At 36.7% G+C, this 27,730-nt stretch overlaps 1 protein-coding gene across 1 annotated transcript; it reads right to left on the bottom strand.

The window, feature by feature from the left end:
* LOC134798781 (zinc finger protein basonuclin-2) lies at positions 1 to 27,730 on the bottom strand. The gene is made up of 2 exons (XM_063771156.1): positions 26,320 to 27,730; positions 1 to 3,753 (listed from the first exon to the last, which is right to left on the bottom strand). Exons 1-2 carry the CDS (start codon positions 26,326 to 26,328, stop codon positions 622 to 624), a joined length of 3,141 nt encoding a protein of 1,046 aa, XP_063627226.1. The 5' UTR covers positions 26,329 to 27,730; the 3' UTR covers positions 1 to 621.

The raw sequence follows: 27,730 nt of genomic DNA, 5'->3' as shown, positions 1-27,730 counted from the left end.
TATGTTTAAATATAGCATCTATTGTTTTATATTCATCACAACATGATCAGATAGGTGAGATAGAATCTTAAAATTATGTATTTTTGGATCTTAACGGTGGTTTAATAAACCAGTGACTGAACATTGTCAATGTAATATTACATGAGTATTATTTAGCACCATTAAAATATATAATAATTCTGATTGATATCGTGTACAAACACAATTATGTAAGATCTGATAAAATCACGGAATCTTATATTTGTACCTTATATTTTACAATTAATATTAAACTTACAAATAACAGCCACAATTTTATACATTTATTACAATTATTTCAGCTATTTACATGAATTATTGCACAATTATTACTATGGAATGTTTAAATTTAAATTACCTTTAAACTAATTTATAGCTAGTTATCATACATTTTATTCACGACTTTTGAGTGGGTAATGCAGGTAAGAGTGATAAAGCTTTACATTCGAAGATTGAATGAGAATTATAAGGTACTGGCATTCACCATCCTAACTACACAACTACACTTAGACTTACTTACTATTTGGTAATTCTATAAAAAATCACAAATGCACTGGATATTCGACTTTATTATGCAGTCGATAGAACTGATATCTAATTGCGTCACGATGGATTAAGAATGCCTCGACCGTTCTGCACTCGGAGGTGGGACTCGCTGTGGCAGTTCCTTTTAGTCCTTGAGAAGAACGCAGCATTGCAGCCACTCACGGAACACCGATGCAGCGATTGCGCGTGGACGCTCTCACAATGCGCTTTTAAACTGGATAAGTCTTTGAACGACTCCCTGCAACCCCGACATGGATAGCATCCATCTTTATTCGGCCGTGGCGCCTCGTCTTCAACACAATAGTTTAACTTCCCCATTAATGGAGGGGAGAAATTCTGCGGGCCGAAGCCATTCAAGCTAGGAGGAAGAAACCCCAAAGGAATTGGAGGGAAATTTGGCAACATGCCAAATGGTGTGAATAGGAACGGATGTTGAGAAAACATGTCTCGACTATTTAGATACGCTTCGGGCAATTGTAGAGGTGGGTACGGTGGGCCAAAAGGCATGTGGTGATTGAAGTGATTCTTTAACTTGTCCGATTCTTTAGCGTGGTAATATTTATGGGATTCGATGTATGGAACGCCGGGTTCTTCGTCTGAATATTTGGCTATTAGGTCGATCTGCTCTCTGGTTTTTTCTAAAGTTCTTAATGGTGATTCTTCTCTGATTCTTAGTGCCTCTGTGCTTAATAGTTTTCGATGGAGTTGGACATTGGCGCTGTGACGATCTCTATTTCTTTTAACCGGAAAACACGCTCTGCAACCTTCAACGCTGCATTTATGCATGACTTTCAAATGAGAATTCTGGTAGTGAGACTTAACGACATACACATTCGGAAACATTTTTCCGCAGACGATGCATTTTCGTGGATTTTCTGGTTCTATGGGGATGTCAGTTGAGCTTATGAAGAACCCTTTCTCAAAGTGCCCGAATATTTGTCCTTGAATATCTTCGGGTGTGCAATCGTAGCTGGAAACTGACGACGAAGGTGATCGATCGGAGTAATCAATAGATTCATTCATTGACAAATTGTATGGGCCATTCGAGCTATGATTGTCATTTCGTTTAGCCAAGCTATGGAAGTCACCTTTTGAAAGACTTTCCAACCGTTTCAGAGCATTTTCAGATGAGAATTGGTCGCTTTCAGAAACCTTATCAGTCGTTTTTTCATTTGCTACTTTATCACTAGATTCTTCTTTGACACGTAAATCTTCAGCATTTAAGACAATTTCAGATGGTTCTTCTTTGCACAGAGAGGGTTCTGATTTGATTCTCACCTCTTCTGATCTTTGCTTTTGATGGTTAAGATCAATATTTGAGCTGTCTTCCGTTTTAACTCTCTTCAGATCAAGTACATCTTCTTGTGGATGGTCACTAGGCGGCTGACTGTTTTTATTTTCTGAGACGTCATTATGGAGTCGAGTCGGGTTTAAGTTTTTCCTTTTTCTCTTAGATATTTCTGGGCTAGCAGTTTCTTTCGTCCTCTCATGGCCATCATTGTTTTCTCCGACGCTTCTTTGATCATAATCAGTCTCTGAATCATCTACGGAACCAGTCGATTTGTTAAGATTAGAATAGTAGTCACTGGTATCCATATGGTCACCATCTTCGTCGTCGTCGTCACCTGCTACTACAACTATGCCGTCGTCGTCGTCAGATTCACCTTGACCATCTTGATCTTTGTTTTCTGCTGAGTCATAATCTCTTCGCATTAGATTTCTTTGATCTAGGTGACCAAAGTTCATATTGGGATTGTTAGGGAGATTAGCAAACTGTCTCATATTTGCGGGATGGTTGAGCAATGGGTAGGAGCCAAATGGATGCATCGGGTTCATAACAGATGGCAAACCTAGCCCTGCGCTATGCGGCGATAATAAAACTGGATGGATTTGCGAACTTCTACCATCATGTGGGGAAATTTTTCTTCTTAAATGTGGAGAGTGTAACTTCGGATTGGGATTCGCACTATGTCGGTTCCTTGATCTTCGAGAACTAAACATCATGCTGCAGCCTTCAACAGTGCATTTGTGCATTTCTCGTAGATGAACTGCCGAGAAGTGGATCTTTAAAGCACCTTTATCACAAAATGTTTTCAAGCAAACGTTACACTGAACACGTTTCTTGCCAGTTGTGGGGTTGATGAATTGCGTTCCCAAATTCAAAGGAATCTGTGATGCACCCCATTGTCTTTTCGGTGGACTTATACATTTGCCTATCATCATATTTCTTGAGTTCTGTGCTGCTTCTCCGTAAGCATCTTTACTTAGATTCAGTACATTTTCATCTTCTGATCTCAAACCGTCTGGGCTGCTTTTGCCTGCAGCATGGTTTGACTCCTTTTCTGAAGATTCGACCGGTTTTGCTGACATGTGTGGAAGAAGGGCTTGTAAAGAGGCCAAACCCATAGGGTTTTGACTAAGAGCAGCAACGACAGCGGCAGGATGACTAAAACTTGACGGCATTGTCATAGGTGGCATAGGCAGATTGCCAGGGAGCTGGAAGTTAAAGAACTGATTTGTCATCATATCTACAGAAGCCTTCTCGGCTGATCCCATATCGAATCCAAGTTTTCTCGTATCTTCTTTGTCATTAGCCTTTTTCTTTCGAAAGTCGAAAGGCTGCATGTTTTGTAAATGGCTTAAAGGGGAAGAATTTCTAGGACTAGGGTTAGAGAGTGGACTGGATGAGGTAGAAAGATGGACACTGTGATTAGGCGACATTTCAGCAGACGACGCTCTAGGCAGCGGTGAGTGGGTTTGCGGGGTAGACCTACTCTCGCTAGGTGACAGTGTCTCTCTCTTGACTTCTAAATGCTTCTCTTCATACTTCCTTCTTTCTTTCTCGTGAATATTTTTCAAGTATTCGAACCGTTGTTTAGCTTCCATCATTTGCTGGAAGTACTTCAATGAGTCTTCATCGTGAACACTTTTAGCCGAATGCTCCATCAGCTTTCTGAACTCCGCTTCTATTTTGACTTGTTCCATGGCTCTGGAGTCTGAGTAGTCCTTGTCTTTCATTTGTTCATAGTCGTGGCTAGCTGGTGGCGATGGCAGGCCGTTCTTCTTGTAGATGGGGAGGAGGGAAGTCTTGTGGAGCGCACGGGCCTCTTGCAGCTTGAGGATCTGTTGCAGGGCGATGTTGTGCTCGGGACGGCCGCTCCATCGCTCCGCACTGCTCGACTGAGATTCCTGTAACAAAAAAATTCAATGTTAAAATCACGCATAAACAGCTTGGCTCTTCAAATATCTGAAGGTTAACCGCTAAAAGGATGAAAAACGGTACATTAAAGGTGATTTGTTACCACCAATTAACTTGAAAGACATCCTACATCTCCATATTTAAAAGCCTCTAATCAAACTCAAAGCTCTTAGCATAATACCATATTCCATATAATAAGTTAACAAACGTTTAATTTGTACTTTACATATGCAGCAGATTATCGTGTCGTGTCCTAACCACGGGTTGTTGAAACTCTTCAAAATAACAATCAGTAAGGAAACCACACCTTGCGTTTTCAAAGGCTAATATCAAATTAATTCCAAGAACGGAGAGCAATTGACTAAAATTGTGTAAAATGACGGTTTCGAGTCTCGGGAATAGAAAAGTGGCGGTGTCGCGTGTTGGAAACGATTTAATCCGAAACTAAATTACTATTCATTTGGTAAGCATTCGGGCCGGCGATGTCAAAGTTAACTTCGACTTAATTTGACGCTCTAACTTTAGTTTAATGGATTGAGAATTGTTCTGAATAATATAATAACTACGACAATTTATTACGGTTTATTTTTAAGTACATCTTTACGTTCCTATTTTAATAACTTGTTCGTACTTTTTATCAACAATTTACGAAAGAAATTTAGGGTCAAGAAATAAGTTGTTGAAATATAAGAAGACATTAGGCGCTTCACTAAAGATTACTTCACAACTTTTTAAAGGGAAAAGAAAGTACATTTTATTTCATACTGTTTTAGTTCACGATCAGTATCACAAGCACGTAATATTATAATATGATAGTAATAACTAAAAGCGCCGTAGGACAGACAACTAAATAGCACATGCTAAGGAAATGAGCTTGCGACTACTTTATATTATTCTAACTGTAACATTAATGCCTCGGAGCTTTCAATATAGAACATGAGACGGTTCGCAGGAAGCGTTATGTGTACTTATGGTAAATTATGTTCAGCGTAGGACTCCTCGTTTAGTATTGCTTTATTATCTCTTTTATACAGTAGATAATAAAAAAATATATTATACCACATAATGCATTTGAAAAAAACTTAAACACGCGACAAGAAAACGCGTGCTATACAAAAAAATATTGGAAAAAATAGTACAAAATGAAAAAATCTAAAAACGAACATGTTATAGTATAGTTGGTTGGAATATAAAAAGTTTAATTTCGAAAAAAATATTAAGGATTAAGATAAGATAAGATAACCAGACCAACCAAGTACCTAATTGACGATGAAGCTCTCTGATATTTTGTGTAGAATACGAACGGAAAATAAAAATAACAAATGAGACCGTTTCGTTTCGCAAATTTCAATTTCCGCAAAAGCAACCCTTCCAATTAACCAACGATCAAACCTCGTGCCACCGGCCCCTGTTTCCGTGACTACTCGATTGTCGCCTTCCAAAATCGTTTGTCACTCGATTATACCGTGTAAGCGACGGGGTTGCCATGTCATTACCCCGTTCTGGGGAAAAACACCCGCTCCACTTCAAACTCGCTTCACTCGTCGCCTTGCCATTAAATTTACAACCTTATTTTGTGCGGAGGAGGATTTATTTTGAAATGAAAGTATTGTGTTAGATACGAGCTTGGAGCAATAAGTTGGAAATTAAACTGCCGTTTACCCTGAGGGGCAATTTCACCAAAACGGGGCAATTATAAAAAAAATATTCCGACTCCAATGCCAACAAAACGGATAAACACAGGATAATAAAGTGTCGTTTAGGAAAAACATAGTTCTAAGAATGAGATAAGCCGAGACAAATTATAGAGCGTTTTGAAAGCAATTTCGTTTTTGTAAGGAGAAATGTCTTTTACGTTTTTTCAAATGCATGTGGCCAGTATTTTTGTCATTAGTCTGGTATTAGAATCTCTTTAAAATTATAATTTGGGACTAATCGAAGGTTTTGACATAGATAATTTTAAAGATTTACATCAAAATAAATTACGGATAAGTTGAAATGCAGCTGTTTCTCAGAATAAAAGGTGAATATCTATATTATTTTCAACCTACACCAATTTTTTTACTTAATAAAAATTGTACTATCACCCTAAAATCCATGCATCACGTTTTATCTTACGTAGTTTTAACCCCTTTATCGACAATGTGTCTTAAAAGATTTGTTGCTTAATTTTCAAAAAATTGAAAGATAATAATGCAGTCAGCAGTAATTTCGCGTCGCATAACTGCAAAGTAAAGCTGGCGGCTTAGCACGGTCGCGTTTTTATCCCTTGTCACCATGCCTGTCACGTTCTAACAAGTATGTAAGTGCGAAAGGGACGCGCATAGTGATAGTCGATAAAAATGGAACCGTGCTGAGCCCGCTGGTGTAGTCTGTTTATCTGAACGGTACCTTTATGGGCATTTTCACTTACTACCATTTACTTTTTTTCGAAAATTCATCAACTTTTGGGTTATTTCTACTCAAAATCACGAGGACTATCGATTTCAAAAAAAAATGACAGTTTTGTAACGCATTTTCATATACATTTTGTATGGACCGTTACAAAACTGACCCCCAAATTTTGTATGAAAAACTGGGGACACTTTTTTTCTTTTTCTCATTCAATAGTAGGTACTCGTGGATCTGAGTCTAAATAACCCAAAAGTTGATGGTTTTTCGAAAACCATTTTTTTTTATCTTTTAATTATTATAAGGGGGTTTAAAAAATTTTTAAACCCCCATAAACGTGCCCTTAGCATAAATATAAAGCACACGACACCATGTTTTACGTCACACCCGCTTATCTCAAACCATAACATTAACGTCCTTAAATTAGCTAAAGCCTAAGCTTACATTAAGCTTACATTAAGTTAGTGGGCCATATTTTAGCGGTGCCGTGTCCTTATTAAAATAATGTGGTCATTTTATCGCGGTATGTCATTAACCAATCACATTATTATGTTGATGCTTTAATTAAATCACATTTTTATACGCAATGTTATTATATTACTGTTATTTGTAGGTACTTTATGAAATATTACAATGTAAGGCGTTTAGGTTTTGATTTCGAACTTCCTACTTTTAAGAATTATAAAAACCTGACAAGTGCGAGTCGGACTCGCCCACCGAGGGTTCCGTAGTTTTTAGTATTTGTTGTTATAGGCAACAGAAATAAGTAAATATCAAGGTTCATGAGATACAGCCTGGTGACAGACGGACAGTGGAGTCTTAGTAATATGAGGGTCCCGTTTTTACCCTTGGGTACGAAATCCTAAAAAGTCATACCTATTCGTTCGCATCATTTCAGGAAGGTTATTAATAACCTACCTAAATGAAGGTTGGAATTCCAAATAGCTACGGTGTCTGTTTAGCCGATCTTTTTATCTTTGATACGTGTATAGGTACTTAACTACGTAACTTTGTATCATAGCCTTGCATACGAGTAGTATAATGTGGTTCAGAATAACTATGTAACTTGTCCCGAACCTAACAAAGCAACCGAACGCTTTACAAAGTCACACCGATTCTTAAACCTGGACTTAACTTCCAAACTTAACCCAAAGTTCAATAACCCCACTCACACTAATTACCCTACATTAAATCTTATTACTCTGACATACAGTTCAATTTTCAATAACAAAGGATAAATTCGCAGAGTATCTCAGTGCATCTGACCCACGCCTACCGGCAATGGACAAGCGGACATATATCACGACATTTTTTCATCGCCGCCCCATTCAAAACTCAACCTAATTTTGTGGAATTAAGGTTGGAAATCGCTTGGGGGGTAGTTTTTTTTGAGATACGTTTTTACCCGCTGTCGTGACATGCCATATTGTTCCAGCCATGATACATGGTGTAGGTAAACAGGTTCGCGTACAGTCGCGGCGCAACCATTTCGCTTCTGATTGATTTACAAGCAATTTTGAAACGTGCTCATTAAGCCTGAGAACGCCTCTAGTTTTTAACTAACTACATACTGGGGTCTATATTGCTAACCTTCAAGAACGAACAATTTAACCCTTTATAGAACACACTTACATTACGGCAAAACATACAATATGAAACATACAATATGACCACCTTATAACATAATTTTGTGATATTTTTTCCTATGCAGAATTTTTAGGAGGCTTGAATCATGTATTTTTTTCATCTGGGCCGTTAAAGTGTTAAATTTGCAAAAAACGATTTTACATATTTTCTACCGTGGAAAAGTAAATCTGCTTTTTGGCATGGGTTGCGTAAGATAAATTATTAAACAAGTTAGTGTTACAAAGTGTTAATATTGAAATGGGTTTCCTTCTGCGCTCTCGACTCTAGATATTCTTATTAAAAAAGTAAGCAAAACCTATATATATTTTTAGCCATGAAACTGCTCAGTTCGACTGTACTTTCCAGTTTCCCTCGCGCAAGCCCCCTACCTAATAATTACACTCCCATACATCTAACTAGATGAACGTATCTATTTTTTCTCGCAGTTTATCACAAAATGGCGGAATGATGAACTTTAAACATGGTTACTTACAAAAAGTCTTATCTTAGATAGAAATCTTCAAAACTTTAGACCGTTTTCTACTAAAGTTGTAGGTAGCTTTGTCACGCCTAGTTAATGACAGTGACAGTGTTTTATGGCATTTTATTTATATTATTACTTGGTATGGACATCTGTCAATGCCAATGATAGGAGAAGACCGTTATATGCGATAACTGTCAAATGATTAATATATTATGGTCTTTTGACATATGAACCTACAGTTGCAATAATATGTTAGGTAGGGCAAACCTTGGCTATTCGGTGATACGTAGTTATTCGGTGATAGTCGGTTTATTGTCTTTTAGCCGAGTTGCCCGGTAATTTTATTGCTTAAAACAATGTTTAAGAGATACCATGGATCTGACTAATGTGGTGTAATATGGTTTCAAGTAATATAATTACCAGGTAACGCGGCTACAAGACATTAAAACTGTTATCACCGGATAACTACGTATCACCGAATAGCCAAGGTTTGCCCTACTCTTCGAAGGCCGCAAAAATATGTGACACGCTCTTATAGCTCTACAAATAAGATCGTGTCAGATATTTGAACGGCCTTCGTTGTATAACATATTATTGCAGGTGACTGTACGTCGTGTACGAGAGATAATTTTAATTACCTATGACATTAAACAGGTATAATTAGTCTCACAAGCCACTTTGTCAAAAAGAGCAAAATTCGAGATTTGTTCAAATTTGTAAAGATTTATTTCAGTTTAAATAAACTTGTTGTTGCCCATATAATAATAAAAAAATTGTGTAAGAGTAAGTAGCTAATGAATTATAACGATTCCTTGATTAGAAAAAAATCGAGATTTGTACGAAAGTCGGACTCTTTCTGTGATGTTGACGACATAATGTCCGAAAGTTGTTGTGTTGTGTTGTTGTATTTATTTTTTAAACTTGCCGCCTTTTTCTAATAACAAAATTGTTTTAAATCTACAATTACTATAGTGACAAAACTTGTTTGCCACACTATACACATGCGGTTCAACAACCACTTAGCAACATTGCGACATAATTGGTAAATGTTTAAGACCAGTTTAAGAACATAACTGATGGTTATGTATTAACTACATGTATTAGTATTAGTGTAGATATATTATACAGCAATTAGCTGTGAAAACATTGCGTCGTAAGGTACGCAATGCTTTAGCGTACGGACGCGTACAAATGCAAGTGGCAAATAAGATTTAAAAGGACGACGCCGCGGGAGCGTTCAAGGCGGACTTTTTGAACGTATTGTAAGTATGTATTTTTAATCTAAGAATTATTATTACATCTTTATAAATTGTTTATTGATTATTTTGTTTAGTTAATTTTTTTTTGAAAAATAGGCAAAAGTTAAAGATACTTAATAGGAAAATAAGTAGAGTTAGACCAAGAAAAGTCTGCAACGCTTTTGATAGCACACGCAATGCAAGTGTTATATGTGATAATTTCATAGAAGTTTGACGTTTAAAATAACACTTGCACTGCGTGTGCTATCAAAATCGTTGCAGACTTTTCTTGGTCTAACTCTACCTAAGTTAGATACCTACTAGACTAAAAGGGTACCTTACCTACTACTCACTAAATAACTATTTTATAAGATACATATTTACTTTATTTTATCGTATACCTACAGGAATTTAATAATGTATGCAAGTCAAGTACTGGCGCCCTAATTCAATTATTACCTACAGCAAAATTGCTAGGGTAAAACACCCAATAACCGACCAACAAATTAAAATTAAATAACCTGTGGCAATTTCTAAGTTTCATTAAAGAACGCAAATACGGTACATTCTGTATCGTACCATTGTTTCATGCATTAATATCCTAAATATCGACACAGCGCACTGACGGATTGTATCAATATTTGTCATTCTTTCAACAATGGCGCATCATGGCCTCGTGGGTGGTCGTTTTGTATGCGTCTAGTAATTTAATTAACATCATACACGAATGATTCACTATGTGTAGAAAGCGGACGAATTTCGCCTTTGGAACAATATTAGCTTACACTGAGTGGTGTTTTCGTGATTACATTTTCATTTGAACCATGTGATTTTGTTAACATTTTTTGTACACAACGTTATGTCAAAATCATGTGAATACATTTCGTAGGATTTTTGACTGCACTTGTGTCATTTTACAACCTATTTCTCACGACACAGATATAAATATATATTTTTTAAATCAGCAAAGCAAAAAATAAAATTTCTAACATTTTCTTTGTTGCAAAAAAGTTACTCTATTAGAATTTAACACTTTAAACTCTCGCGTTTTGTACACATATTTAATTACACCACACACAAATTATTTCCCTGACCACAGCTGGTGCAACTCAGCTGAAACGTCGGATTTTAAGGTAAAAACAATGAAACCATATCGCGGTAGACCCATTATTAGAATTGTTGACTTAATACAAGGAACGATTTTGCTAAATTCGGTCGGTAAAGTTCTTAGAACAATTTAAAACAGCTATCAAACCATATAAACACACGGCGGTACATCTTACAAGATTGCACAAAGTAATGAAACATTTTCAGCTTAAAGCAGATTAACTACGTCTTCACTTCAATTTAAAACCGTCACATATTATGTGATACAATTTAGATGCCACGTGAAATTACTGGTCGCTTAACGTAAGGTAATGATACGTTGGACACAGTATCGGGATAATCTCGGCTTACAGCGCGTTATGGGTATTAAATAATAATTGGATAAGGTCAATCGATCGGAGATTTGAGACGGGAAGATTGAGTTTTTTTGGTGTACACGTACTGAAACTTGTTCAAAGTAAGACGAAAGACAATCAAAATAATTTAACCTAACACATAAGTTACATTCAAGACAGAGTTAAAAGGAAACGGAACGACCGCTTTTCCATACAAATGTGGGACTACGTAAAATGGGGACATTTTCCTCCCTCAATATTAACAATACTGAAAATATTTTTATGCAATTTGATATATAATATATGTATATTAAACATAGCTATGCAATTCGTTTGATTTTTTCGAATTTTTAATTACAATAATAAGAGTCAGGTGCGAAAACAAAATCCATACAAATTTTTAAATGCTCCTAACCTAACTCTTACAATTTTTTTCAATAATGTTACTATCCAGAGCGGAAAATGGGAACAAAACCACGTTTGTATAGAAACGCGGTTTCGGGGAGGCGCTCGTCCACTTTCGTCTTAATAAAAGTAAATAAGTAATGCTTTCTCTACAAACCTTAACATGATCATCTTCCCACCACCGTTTCACAAACGATGATAGGTTTTTCAGACTATTATAATCCTCGCACATATTGTCAATCACTAACTTCACAAGCACTTAACGCTAATCCACTAAGACTCACTAAGTCTGTGACTAAGACATACACTTATGAATTAGCAAGCTTTCGCGTCATTTGTTAAGTCGAGTTTAACCTTTGAGATCTGGATCACAACTAATCCTATGACACGAAGGCTAAACCATGACACCTCAAAGTCTCGCGGTCACGAGAGTGGGGGCATGACCTACCTGGACGTGCCTATTGATAACAATGACCTAAACCCGACTGATAAGAGATCCTTTGTTGTTATGTGGTGTTAAATACCATTGCAGAAGGCTAATGCTTTTGTTTGGCTAAAAGGATAATGGTATACAATAAGTGCCGAGGTTGTCAACTGGGTAGAGGGATTAGTAGATATTGTTTGTTATTGTAAGGAATGCTATTTGAAATGCCGACATGTAAGATGTTCAGAGAATTTGTGAAGTTGTAAACTGTGTGTGTTTTAGGTACCTACAGTCAACTGTAAAAATATGGGTACACAAATATACATAGCTCTTATGTCAGCGAATTAAGAACTATGGGACATATTTTTGAATAAGTTGGCTACACCCATTTTTTTACAGTTGACTGTACACATGGGCGAAGTTTTTGTGGTAATAAAAATATTTAATGTAAAAGCAAAACAACTGTCTAGCGTGGATGCGTTAATTTGTGGATGTTTTTGGTCTATTATTTTAAATACATCATGTAATTTGCAGTGCCCTTACAGGGTTCATAGCCGTCCAATATCTAAATGTAACACCTAATGTAAGTACTTACCTATGAAATTAATAAAATTTATTTAATGATTTCTGAAATATGGGTCGATACATATCCAACTTTATTAATATTAAGTAGGAACATTTCACTAGTTAAATATCATTCATGATATTTAACTACTACTACTACTATTTAGATACTATTATAGCCGACTTTTCAGTAAGTAGGTACGCAACATCAACAAGAATTACAAACGTAGCGCCAATGTAGTTAATATTTTTTTTATTTAATCCATCATAGTAAAAACTCTGGGTCTACGTTGATTCCTGATTGATTAGTGATTACCCATATTTTTATTACTTGACCTTTCGAGAGGTAGGCAAAATTATGAAACATTTATACTTTGTGTTTTTAATATTTAGGTAATGTAAATATGTCCTTTTTAAACTGACACAATCAACTTGCAAAAAAAACTACTCTACTACATACCTAGTTACCTAACTTCATTGTCAAAACCAAAACATACACGAAATTAACATAACGTTATCGCCACATCTGCGTTTAGGCAAAACCAAAAAACAACAGAATTTCAAGAAGCTGTCCAAAAAGAATTATCTCAGGTGCCCCGAATAACAATACTGCGAAGACCTTTTGAAGTAAACCGTATGTGCGACACGTAAATAGAGCGTCCTCGGCGAGGTCAACAATGGGCGGTCGTACCCTACTGATAAGCTATTGTGTGGCTCGCGGAACTGGCTGGGTCACTTTTGTTTTTTAAGGAAATTTGCAATGTTATTGTGTGCTAACCATGTGGTAACGTGGTGTTAAATATGGAATAGTTTTGTTTTGATGAACGTGTTGAAACATTTAGGTAGTAGGTACCTACTGGGGATTAAATAAATTATACTTACACGGACAGCCTATCTCATATTATGTTAGCCATACTAGAGCGAAAATAATGGTTCAACCATCCATACTATTTGTTTTATTGATATTTTAAAATAGGTGCTATTTTATAATCGTCAAAAAAAAGTCCTTTTGAAGTAAACCGTATGTGCGACACGTAAATAGAGCGTCCTCGGCCAGGTCAACAATGGGCGGTCGTACCCTACTGATAAGCTATTGTGTGGCTCGCGGAACTGGCTGGGTCATTTTTGTTTTTTAAGGAAATTTGCAATGTTATTGTGTGCTAACCATGTGGTAACGTGGTGTTAAATAGGGAATAGTTTTGTTTTGAGAAACGTGTTTGAAGATGTAGGTAGTACCTACTGGGGATTAAATATTATACTTACACGGGCAACATAATATATAATATCTCATCACTAAGGACGTCTATTATATTACTAATACTATACTATACTATACCATACTAGAGCGAGAATAATGGTTGAACGTCCATACCATTTATTTTATTGATATTTTAAAATAGGTGCTATTTTATAATCGAGAAAAAAAGTCGGGAGTTCAAGCAAAATTTTAGCCTAGTAGAGAAAAAAATAACATAATTTGCAAAAAAATTAAAAACTTTGCCATGTAAAGGGCCAATTAGATTACCTATGTAGTGACTAAAATGTACAAGTCTGTTTCTGTCTACTAAAGTTGTCCGTATAACGAAACGATATAGAGGTAACCCTTGGCATTCCATGCCTTTGCTTGATAAAGACATAGGAGACAGCAACGTCATCGAAATCCTTCAACGTATAATTCTGTACACTCTACAACATAAGTTTCTATCATAACTACCAATAGAGATTTGAAAAATTAATGATCTAAAGGAATTAAAAAAAAAATGCTGTATGAATTCCTAATAACTAAGGCATACTACTCAATCCAAGATTTTTTGTCAGACTCTGGAAATTTTGTAGCCTAAGTATTAATTTAACGTGTATTATTTAATTATTTCTTAAGTTTGTAAGTATTTGTATGCCATATGGCGAAGCATAGTGATACTTTATTATACATTTAAGACGTACTGTTGTACCTATGTTTAACAAATAAATAATTTGGAATTTGGAAAATTTGGCAACTCATTCACGCAATATTGAGATTGAGTCCCTAAAACAGTCATAATGTCATAATCAAGAGAGGTTCAGATACAAGGACAATATTGAACTGTACCTCAAGATTTGCATTTAATTTTTTTTAATTATAAAAGCTCTCGTAATTTAAAGTGAACCTGTAGGTATCTGATGAGTGATTAATACATAGAATTACGCCCACGGGTAAAACGTGTACAGTCATCTGCAATAATATGTTACTCTTCGAAGGCCGCAAAAACATGTCACACGCTGTTATAGCTCTACAAATAAGATCGTGTCAGATATTTTTGCTGCCTTCGTTGTGTAACATATTATTGCAGGTGATACTGTACCTATACCTACACAACCGTAACGCCAAAAGGGCACCAAAACCTAAGTTTCAGCATACAGCCTCCAACCCAAGTTTCTATCAGTGCGCGCATCACTTAGCCTGTCAGTCGGCGCATCTGATACGCGCGCCGCGGGCAACTCGGCAATAATATAACTTTGCACCTAATAATTTTGCCGGCCAATTATAATTTTGCCTCGCGATTATAATTTTATAATTTTCCTCGTTTATAATTTATGGGCGGAGGCGTGTCACTGCAAGGTGATTGATTGTTTTGATGATTGATTAGTTTGTTTTTTCGGTTGGATTTAAATTTTAAATTGTAGCAACGGTTGCTAACGTGTCTTGTATGCGGTAAAATGCAAATTGTATTCAAAAGGTTTTTTATTTATTTTTTAAGCATGGAGATTAAGAAAATAAAATTAAATCTTCCCAAAGTTCCTACCCTACATACGCTTGATAAATTAATAAAATGCCTAAATAAATATTAAAGCATTTCGTGTCAAAAAAAAATATTTTTTTAGACCAGTAATAAAAACAACAAAATAGGTTAGTTGTTTTTATTACTCGTAGGTATTTCTTGAACACCTAATAAAAATAATTGCGCAAAGCCTTTTTAATTTTGTCTAATTACTATTCAATTTGAAATTTTTGAATACGAAGAACATCCAAAGTACCTTAAGTTACCAAAACAAGCAAAAATTCAACAACAAACGAACTTCAACAAATATTAGTTCCGTAAACACTTCATAGATGGCGCTAGTAGGTACAAACAAGAACGCGGACGTCACATTGTGACTCTGGATTCCTACTTTAATTTATTTGTAATAACTACTTATAATAGATAAAATGATATTGAAAATGACATAAAGACATCATAACATAATAATTATTAGTTTCCGCTAGTTAAGTAGCATCTACTCTAACCGTTAAGATACTGAGTTTGTCAATTAGAACTTCACTGTTAATTGTAAATAATGTGTCAAATAGCTGTCAATGACACTTTCTTTTGACACATTGTGTCTAACCTAACAAGTTAAAGTGACCAAGTCTTTAGTCATGATGTGATTACCTTCGCTCTCTTCCGTAGAATACCCGCGTGTATTTTAATTTAGGCGTGCCTAATAAGTACTTAGGTAATAATTATCAATGCACCAGTGTTTGACACTGCTCCATTAGCAACTTTAACCTTATCAATGGGCCATGGGCCATGGGCCATGGGCCAACTATAAAGTAGGTATAGGAGTGAAATTGACACATTTACGTTATCTATTTTACTACATAGGCCACACTGAATGTTTTGCACTACACTGGCCACTCGTAAACATTTCAATTTCGAATTAATTGTATGAAAAAAAAGGCTTTTGATTATGGAACGTGATAAATGTTGGCGACAAATCGTTCGTCTCTTGTTTTTAATGGCTTGTCAAAGTAAATCACTTGAACTGTATAATGTGAGAATAAGCAAAGCGTTTGTCGTTTTAATCATAATAAGGTATTTGACTGTATTTAAAATAAATTGTTTTACACCACGCATGAAATAAAGCACCAGCAGATTTATAGGTAAAGAAACGCATACAGCAGTTATTTTTATTTTTAGACACAATTTCTATATACCCGTATAAAAGAGTAGGTAATTTGACTGTGACTTCACATGCTAGTGTTTCATACAAATTCCATAGCAAAATCGTTTTGACAGTTCGAAAAAAGAAACTGATTTGACTACAGTCAAATACCCTATTATAATTTCCGTTGCTTAATTAAAAGTATAACTTTATATTTGGACGGCAGAGAAGAACAAAGCCCGAAGCCATGTTTAAAATAAACAAACTAATTATAACCGAAGTGCCCTGACCTGTTCATTCGCGGAAACTAATCAAACCCTGTGGGCCCAATTCGAACAGCTTATAAGATGTCACAGCGATACGATATCCACCTGTCAGTGTCAAAAGTGACATTCCTTCGACCAAAAACGACACTTTTGACAGTTTTGACACTGACAGATCGGTATCGTGTCGCTGTGACATCTTATAACCATTGTTCGAATTGAACCAACTTATTACTTTTTGCATAATCTGTTTATTGAAGCTATTGAATTGATTTAAATCTGCAACGGTTTTGATTGGATCTTAATGTCAGCTACTCATCGTAAAACTATTCGTGGAAACAATTAGTAAGCGGACATATAGCCTCGGGGTCGTTGCTATGCCAAAATTGGCGGGAGACGCGACACTGGTATTTAATTGACTTTTTATATTACCTACATCGGTGGCGAATAAATCATACGTGCGTTACCGGCTTTTTAAATTTGTCCATCGCGATCAAGATTGACAAACGTCACAACCGTATTCGAACAATGAGATACGTCAAATACTAGATATTGAAACGATATGGATCGCATATGTCAGTGTCAAACAAGTGTCAAACAAGTGTCAAAAGTGACGTTTCTTCAAACAAAAACGAATACGGTTGTCAGAGTCTTTTAACAGCCTTACAATCTAGTGGAGAGATGGAGGAGAGTGGTACCATTAGCCAGAATTGAAGTTAAGGACCAAAACTATACCGGGACCAGTTTTAGTTGATATAAGTCACAATTTTTTCACTTCACTAGTCCAAGGACTTAAGTACTTACCTGTACCCCTTATAGTGTAAATTTCATTCGACAGCGTGACGTGACGTACGCATTTGCGTTAAGTCTAATGGGATTTTGAGTTCCAAAACGTGAAAAAAAAATGAGACTTAAAGCAAATGCGTACGTCACGTCAGTTCTAGAGTCCGTCTAAGCTAAGTTTGCACCGATTTGAATAGATCACAGTGAGCGTTTTATTATAAAATGCAAACGCCATGCAGAGTTGGCTTGCCCCGACGTAGCCCCGATTCTACCTTATAGTATATCCTTAATTTTCAGGAACAGAAAGATTATTGTTTTTTATTTATTCAGTTGTAGAAATACGACAAAATTTACAACCCGACTCAAACTTTACCTAAGATATTATTATTATAATCCACAAACTCCCGTTTTGTACAAATTGCACGCTGGCCCGGGACGCCAGCAATCTCCCTAATGTGCTGTGCAGAAACTATGCATTTGCCTGATGACTTGCGATTTATTTCAATAATCCAGCCATGCCCGGGACGTTATGGCATTAGCACGATCCTTCCTGGGGACAGCCCTGGAGTTAGGATAGATTGTGTATTTGAATAATCAAACGATTCTTTTGATATCAAGTTCTAAAACAACCTAAAGAATACCTCCTTCTCAATGTATGTAAGTGGTTAACTTTTTGTTCACGAAGAACTTTTTACCATTATTTTAGGCCAAAATTCCATAGGTATTACTAATGTATTATAGTGTTAAGTTTTAACTCTTTTCACATTAAACATAGTAACGTAAGTATATAATTATATATACATATCATTATACATACCTATATGTATACTTGTGAACCTGACTTGTTTAGTGACTAGTTTAGTGTAGTGACTATTTACTGTCTCTCCCTATTTACTGCATTAGGATAGTATGTACCTACATACCTACCTATATTTTTTAGCTTTTTAAAGAAAAAGTACCCACCTACAGACATTTGCAAAAAATATTACTAACATGCGATGAATACAATAATTTCGCTGCACTTTGGTAGAAGATAAAGTATCCATTACTTTATTCATAGTTAGTATTCTAGTCACGTAGGCTCACTAATTCCTAGTATGTTTTCTTTTATCGATAGGTGGATGGCTAATGAGCAAATGTCTGAAAAGGTCAAATTGATAATAACATGTAGGTAGGTATCAATAGCGTTATGTTTCTAGTCATTCCTTCAATGATAATTAGAGGTAATATAATTATCCTTATGTTAGTATAATACCTATCTAGCCAATCGGCTCATACGCCTTAGACTGACTCTATTTACATATAGGTAGTTAAAGATTACCTCTTTAAACTTTTTCCTTGCTTTGGCAGTACATATATACCTACTAAAAAACGTTTAAGTCAAAAAAGGATCATTATTTTAATGTTATCGAAACCAATTGCACGCCACTAAACTAAAAGCGGAAAACAAACAGTAACGCATTCGTAACATTTACAAAAACATTAATAACACTAAAAAACCTTTCAGCAACGTTATCAAAAAGATCAGTCGGGAATAAATTGCACCCCGGTTCGGAAACAAATTGTATGCGTCGCGCCTCCGGCGTCGCAAGTGTGGAACAAATGGCTTGGAACTGAGGGCCTATCATGAACCACGTTCGATGTGTTGCCTCATGTCACCAAGCAAACGGTCCCATTTTGTCGCTTGCCATAAGGACGAAGTGTGGAGGGACTAAGCTCTGTGTGATTGCGGCGAAGAGAACGACCATGGAACATATTATCCCCCCTCCATTCATACCAAGGCTCTGCTGCATCTCACACCAGACGCAGCTAACTTCTTGGTTCAGCACCCTGAATGTTAAGGTTTTAATTTTTCTATATTTTTGTATAAAATTGCCTATTATTGTATTTATGCCATACGATTGAATAAAAAGATTATTCGTGTAAAGATACAAGCAAATCTCGTCCTTATGGTAAGCGACAAAGGGACCTTTGCCTAAACTTCGACACAAATATGCTTATACGTTTCACGGTTCACTCGTTGGGTGTTATCGCGTCATAGCAGAATTGCACCGCGACAGCACCTCGCGCGATATAGACTACACGTATTTTTCCAATTGTATTAATTAGAAAGGGACGGGTACTTTATCTCGGGCGTGAGATACCTACTGTCAAGCCTACAGGTAGGACAATAGGTCACCTAGCGCAGGGTCAGATCAGAAACAAACTGTACCGTGCTTGTGCCCGCGGCGCGGTGGGTTCCGGATTCCGGAACTAATGTCATACTCACGTCCCAAACGCTGGCTTTCATTAGGTATTATCAGAATAGTCGTACTACGTACAGAATGCTGTAACTATTTAACACGAGGTTTAATAACGTCACATTTACATTACGTTTACGTTGTCCATTTTTAGGGTTCCGTACCCAAAGGATAAAACGGGACCCTATTACTAAGACTTCACTGTCCGTCTGTCTGTCACCAGGCTGTATCTCATGAACCGTGATAGCTAGACAGTTGAAATTTTCACAGATGATGTATTTCTGTTGCCGCTTTGTTATGAGCAGTCACCGTGAGCTTGCCGGAAATTGAGTTAAATAATACAGGCAAATACTATTAGCCTCCGCCCGCGACTTCAGTGTATAGAAGTCGTTACAAACTTTCAACACCATTTTCATCCCCTAAAGGGCTTGGATTTCAAAATTTTTTTTAGTGGAGCTGTTCATATTATATCATATTTGAACAAAATATATTCTAAATTTCAAAGTTCTCGAACGCTTTAAGGATGACTCACGTTAGACCGGGCCGTGTCCGGGCCGGAGCTTCCGGCGCTTACTTTTCTATGACATGACAGGCGATGCGATCACGTGATGCTTTCCATAGAAAACGATATGCCGGACGCTCCGATTCGGACACGGCCCGGTCTAACATGTGTCATCCTTTAAGCTGTGCGTATCTCAATAACATTTTATACAATATTAAACTTAGCTCTGTCACTCAACCTTCTCAACAGCTATTAAATCCGCCTATTATTTATCATTGTAGACTGTAGAGTGTTAGGCGACAAGAGTGTTGATAAAATATAGGTATATTCAAAACACAGCATTGATAGTGTTGTCAAGCGGTAGCGTTTGACACTAGGTAAGTACCACAATAGGTACCTAGGTACATGCCTGCCCCCCATTAACGCAATTTACGCATCTACTTTAGGTGTCAAAACTGCGCTGAGCCTATTTAAATAGAATCTATTTAATAGATATTTTGCATTACGTACTAAGTACCTACTTTACACGTAAATAAATACTATATGAATGTTTAGATTAAGCTATTTACTTATTTGACTTTTATTAAATGCGCGGACTCATCGACAATTAAGATGAAACTTACCAGGTTTCTACCAAATAACCTATAAAGATTACGATGTGCCTAACTAAGACTGTATACGCCACGACATCACCCGAGGCAGTCAGTAGGTTCCCAACCTGCCATCCGCGTGCGCTTGTAGAAGCGGTGTTTGACAATCTAGCCACCACAATAGGTAAGCGTGGCGCCTTGTTGCAATCTACCAACTTACTTCACGCGTCAAAACTGCGCCGAGCCTACTTAGATATTTTGCATTTACTTTACACTCCAATAAATACCTATACTCTATTTCTCTATTGAGCTACGGGCTCATAGGCTAGTTAAAAGTTTTTATTGTATGTTTGGATTAGGCTGTCGATTTGACTTACCTACTCAACGACAACTAGATGAACCTTACCATGTTTTTACCAAAATAACCTATAATGTTTACGATGTGCCTAACTAAGACTATATACCTACGCCACGACATCACCCGAGGCAGTCAGTACGTTCCCAACCTGCCATCCGCGCGCGCATGAGTTCGTGATTTACGTTTACTTAACACAGCCATTCTCTAAGTGTGTTCCGCGACACCCCTGCAGGGGTTCCGCAAAAATTTAGAACACTATGCTTTAGTCGTCTCAAAAAATTTTACTATGCCGCCACCGCCGATACCTACTTGTGAGTGACTATTGTTTTATTGTAGGGTTCCATCAAGTATTTCGCTTTCCAAAAGGGTTCCGTCAAAAAAAAAGATTGAGAACCGCTGACTTAACAGAAGGCACTGAAGGCAGGCGCTGTTGGAAAAGTAGAAGTGGTGACTTGGTGAGTGGTATCTGTCTATGTTTGTTAGAAGGGTACTAATAAATAAATAAATAAATAAATAAATATTAGGGGGACATCTTACACAGATCAAACCTAGCCCCAAATAAGCAAAGCTTGTACTATGGGTGCTAGGCGACGATATACATACTTATATAGATAAATACATACTTATATACATAGAAAACACCCATGACTCAGGAACAAATATTTGTGTGATGAACACAAAATAAATGCCCTTACCGGGATTCGAACCCAGGACCATCGGCTTCGCAGGCAGGGTCACTACCCACTAGGCCAGACCGGTCGTCTCATTCTCTTCTAGGTTTTGATTAGATATGACGTTTTGTAAAGATATGCGAGACTGGTGATGAAGACAGAAGGAGAATTTATAAACTCTGTTATAGGTTTGTTAAGCTAGAATATTATTAGATTTGTAGTAATGTCTACCAAAGTGTATAATTTGTTCCTTCACATTGGTCCGTTCTGCGTCAATTTTTTTAACAAGAAACTTAGAAACTTGTCTGTCTCGGTACATCTTGTAGAAATTAACGATAGAAATATGTAACAAAAACACTATCCACAAATTTATTACTGTGGATCTACGTATTATATGGCAGCGTCTTAACGCATCACGGTTTCTTATAATTCTTCAGATACAGACTGCACAAAACTGTGTAGTTAATTGCCTAATTGGCAAGACTGTTTACCTAAATAATGAAGAAAATGGTCGCCAGAGGGCATCAGAATGAAATGCGTAAGTAAATTCATAATGTTATGTAATTTCGCCTTATTTTGCCACTTTAAAACGCCGTATTTCAAAAGGCAGACGCTGCGGGAAACGATATTTTGAAGTGCAATGGCTTCAGCTTCACAGAGCTTGTTTCTTTGACATGAAGTCGATACAAGATACGGCTTTATATTGTGCTATCTAAATTGACTATTTAAGTGACAAAACGACTGCGACAACGACAAAAATCAGGTGCTGCTGTCACTGTCTTGTTGTGTACATGATGCTTACCTACTGTAGGTAAGTACTAACTTTTGCAAAATATATCTATGCGTTAGGTTCGGAGAAACTCGCATATTATTGCGTCATCAAGACGAACGAACTTAACAGGGAACTCTTGACCTATCAGGCATAACAGCGGTAACTGACACTTAGAAACCAGTGTATGTGGAATTTATTGTATAGAAATATTCTTACATTCTTTAACTTTTACTGTAAACAATTGAATACGTTTTCCAATAGCTGTTAACAGCTGCAAGGCTAAAATGGTCGCCTTTTTATCATCTGTCACCATGCCTGTCACGCTCTAACAAGTATGAAGCTGCGAAAGAGACGCATGACATGACAAGTGATAAAAATGCGACCATGATATCCGTGCTGGTTTCTGGTCTACCGAGATGCTATTACCCAATGTCAAAATGAGATGAATTTGAGAAGGCCAAATGTTGTTCCTGACCATAAGTTGCCTCATTTATTCTATAGTTTGGCTTTATATTAATATTTTTAACCCCCCGAAGCAAAAAGTGTGGAGTTATAAATTTGACTGCCTGTGGCACCGTAGGCCTTAATCGGGTAAACCACATCAAGTATGTTTTTTTTTGTATTTGCAAGCAGATTTCCCAGCGAGTTCTTAGACTTGTTTTTTCAAATTCGATGTTCCATTTCATTGCAATGGGAGTTTTCTTTCATTTAAATACATATAATTCAGCGTATATACGTCCCACTGCTGGGCAAGGGCTTTCCTCTCATGCGAGAGAGGGCTTGGGCTATAGTCCCCACGCTAGCCCAATGCGGATTGGAGACTTCACATACCCTATTGAATTTCTTCGCAGATGTATGCAGGTTTCCTCACGATGTCCTTCACCGAAAAGCTAGTGGCAAATATCAAATGATATATTTCGTACCAGGATTTGAACCCGTGACCTCCGGATTGAAAGTCGGACGTCATATCCACTCGGCCACCACCGCTCTTTATTTATAGGATTTTAATTCATTACTTTACTGTAAAGTTCATCATAATCATCATCATCAGGCTATATTAGTCCACTGCTGGACATAGCCCTCCCCTAAAGAGCGCCAAAGCGCCCTGTCTTCAGCTTGCCGCATCCAGCATCTGCCTGCAGTCTTTCGCAGATCGTCATCCCACCTGGTCGGAGGGCGTCCTACACTACGTTTGCCGAGTCGCGGTCTCCACTCAAGAACACGTTTACCCCAGCGGTTGTCGGTTCTTCTTGACGGTTTGTAAAGTTACTGGTCAAAGATCAGCAGATACAGAAACTTTAGTACACGAGGGTCTATATTAATTCGCATAACGTAATACTCCTAATTCAAATTGGCATAACGTATGTTACGCATAATTTCTAAATTGCATAACATTATTCCGCATAACTGAGTACGCATAATGTTAATGCGCATAACGTAAATTGTCATATCGATGACTTGGGATAAATATAATAAACATAATGTTACTTTGCATAATTATTAAATGGTATAAATATAAAAGGCAAATTAATAAAAATGTAGACAGAGCGGCTCGAATTAAGGTTCAGTAGATTCAGAGAACGAAGTTTTAAGTTAATGTAGCGTTTTTTTTAGATCACAAATATCACAATACGGTTGCCAAAAATGTTATTAGCAATCTTGCGGCCTTTTCTAGGGACTTGAGCGATTCGAATCCTGAGTTTTTGACTTTTAATCGATAAAAAAAAAACACTAAAATAGGTCTAAAATGCACTTTAAATAAATATGCACAAAAAAATCAAATTTATAAAAGCTTTTTTTAATTATTTCTAAATATTAAAAATACCTAAAATTATTTAAATAAAATAAGAACACGAACTTACTACGCCTTAATAATGTTTTACAGCAAAAAGATTATTATTTGTTACAAAAGCTTCGCTTCGTTTCGCTCGATCCTGCAACCTAACCTAACCGAGTTGGTTTTGCCTTGATCCATCTATAATTCTCTTGCTTTATTAAATTATGCTAATTCATTTTATGCAAAATAAAGTTATAGTTAATAATGTTATGCATATTTAAATTATGCGGATACATTCTTATGCGCAATAAGTGATATGCTTTTTTAATATTATGCCTGTTTAATGTTATGCACAATTATGTTATGCCAAAACTGTTATGCGAATTCATATTATGACAATTAATGTTAGGCGTATTAAGGGGCACCCAGTACACGATCCACAAATTCCTTTGATCTCTTGTTACTTCATTCTTATTTGTGCGCCACATATTAAAGTCAGTCAATGTGTTCTTAAGTATATAGCGGCCACCAATCAAAGTCCATCAATTTATTATAAGGCCTGTTATTCTGGGATGTTTACTTTCCGGGCCTGGTTCTTCTCACACTGATAGATGGATCAACCTGCCAATGGACTTACGGTGAAATACGTGGACTGTTACGAAAATGTTGGTGATGTATACATGTACAGCATCAAAAGTAACGGATCAGACTGCGCGTCAAAATTAAGTATTCGTTCTTTAATAGCTTTACAAAAAGAGATATGTTTTGTGTACATGTATACCAATTCTGTGAAAGATACCTAATTATAAAGAGTTTCTGACTGTACCTACATGTAATACGCGTGTAGATATAGTCTTCTTGATCCCTATAATAGTATCTAATACCTACATATTAAAAATGGAGACTCGAGGCTTACTTCCCGATTCGTATTTTAAGATAAGTCAATTGATTGATCTAGAAACTATTTGGATTAGATGTGTCAGTGTCAAAAGTGACGTTTTTGGTTGAAGAAACGTCACATTTGACACTGACATATCTAAATATCGTTTCTAGATCTATTAATTGACGTAAGTATCTTAAAGTTCGAATCGGGCCATATTCAAATTATCCAACTGCTGGTGATAGTGACACGTGCCATCAACTTTTATTACCTATACAAAATGTACTTATTGTCATAGAACGTAAAAACGGAACATTTTCATGATCATGATCAACATTTTCATAATCATGTTGCTAGATTTGCAATGACTATAGGTATGGCTATGCTGATATACGTAAAACAGCTTTGAAATGTTGCGTTACTTTGTGCATATTTCAATAAGTTAAGCAAAATTACGTTACAAACGTTTCATGGTCAGAAATATAGTCCTTTTTTTAAATAATATGTCATAAAGCATAAATCTTTAATAAAAGCAATATTGAAATAAGAAATGTAAGTAAGTATTGGAATTCGAGTTGCCCGACTACCATTTGAACTTAACACGGCACCCGTCGGTCAAACGATCTTACACTATTTCTGCTCTTACTATGTACTATTATGTAGGTTACATTATGTATCATTAGTAGCATGAAATCTGCATTAAATATATCGATATATGAACGTATAAATGTTTCGGTTAAGAATTAAAGAAAAAAAAATGCCGCACATTAGACACACGCACAGTACACGCACAATGCTAAAGTTGCATAAGATACAATTTTTGTTTTACTGAAAAATATAATTTTCTTATATCAAAGATAAATTAGTTGTTAATGTTTACGATAACTAATGTTAATTTAAACCAAACCAACAATATAATATTAAAATTAATTGTGTGTACCTCAATTAAACACTGAAACCATTAACTCAATGATCATTAATGAAATTACAATTCAATTGCATGTGACACCTACGCGTGTCATTGATGAAATAATAACTGTTGATTAGTTGCACAACTTAATGATTTGGACTAAGAATTATCGTTAATTTCTAGTGTTTTTAACTCTTTTCATGCTTCGTATTTGTTGTGTGGACACTAAACACTATGAAACAAGTTTTTTTTTAAAGTTTGATTGTCTAATAAGATGATACTAAAAATACCAGTTACTGAAATTCCTGAAAAAAAAATTAAAGGTCAACTAACCTGAATCATGAATGCTTCTTACAATCACAAACAAACATAAATTGCACACAGCGTCACTTCACCGCTCATCACAACTCACACATGTATATCTCGACACACGACCGCCTGTCAGCCAGAGCGACCGGACACTGGGCTTCAGCGGCCGCAGAGCGGGACGCAAGATCGCGGGGGGACACGCATGCTGAAGGATGCCAAAGGAGCAGATGCGACAGGACTCCGGAGAAAAGAGACGACTAGTACGTGACATTTGAAAACTGTGTCTTTACATCACATTTTCTGTATACAACCCAATTTGAACTCTATGCTAAAGTATTATGGTTTATTTTGAGTTGTGCTAGTTGGGAGTTAGGACGTTTCGCGTGTAACATTCAAATGTCCTCTAATGTGTCGCGCGATTCGGCGCTAGCTTTAAAACTAAATAGAGTAGGGCCGAGTATTGCGCGCTAACGGCCGGCGCTTCGGCCGTCTGGTGGCAAAAGCGTGTATGTCACGTTGTGTCGCTTCTGAGGCGAGTGCGAGTGAGACAGAGGGTGGGGGTGTCACCACGATCGCTTTTTAGGGACTTAGCCGGATGAGAACAAACAGAGGCAGCGCTGCGAATTTTGTTACGTTGCGCAAATGTGAAATTTGCGCTAGCGATGTAGATGTTTAATGGCTGTCTGTCGAGTGTGCAGTGTAGAGTAATTAGACGCTGGCAAGATTTGGTAAATGAATTTGTTTATCTGAAGGTTCAGGTCGCTCATTAATCTCGTCAACAAGCATTATATGAATTGTGTTTAAAACTTGAAACACATTCATTCATCGAAGGTTAGTCAACGAAACGCTAGCATTAACTAACGTTAACCCAATTAAATTATACGCAATTATAAACCGATGCGGTCAAATTGCGTTTTTCATACCAATGCGTACATCGTTAACCATCTACAATTAACGTAACACGCACTATACAAAAGTATGTTTGTAAAAAAAAAGAACACAATTCACAAAGCCTAAGCTTATTATACTGTCTGCTTAACCTATTTGTAACACTGTCCCTCTGTGACTTGTCGTCACATCAACATTGAAGCACAAAATTGGACAAAAAATGACTTTTTCCCGAATATTACGTTCACAATGCGGTAGCGCCACCGAACAATTAACGGACAATAGAAAAGTGACATTTTTGGGTTGTCGTACCTTTGACTACAGGGGTGGTATTGTCAGATCTGAAAATCCTGTTGTTTTTTTTTTCAATGTCACTGGCCACCCACATAGAGGCAGAGCGTGAAACGAGCTAAAGGATTAGCTGCCGGCATTCGATTTATGAATTTTGCGCTACCTTTGAAACGGATTTTTGAATTTCGATTGAATTATGATTGACTGGGGATGCTTGTCTGAGTTTAAATTGAGTAATGGTACTTTAGATGTATTT

This window comes from Cydia splendana, chromosome 17 (genome assembly GCF_910591565.1).
Source record: "Cydia splendana chromosome 17, ilCydSple1.2, whole genome shotgun sequence".
Lineage (NCBI taxonomy): Eukaryota > Metazoa > Arthropoda > Insecta > Lepidoptera > Tortricidae > Cydia > Cydia splendana.
The sequence above is the reverse complement of the archived record's forward strand: the minus strand, read 5'-3'. Positions and strand labels throughout refer to the sequence as shown.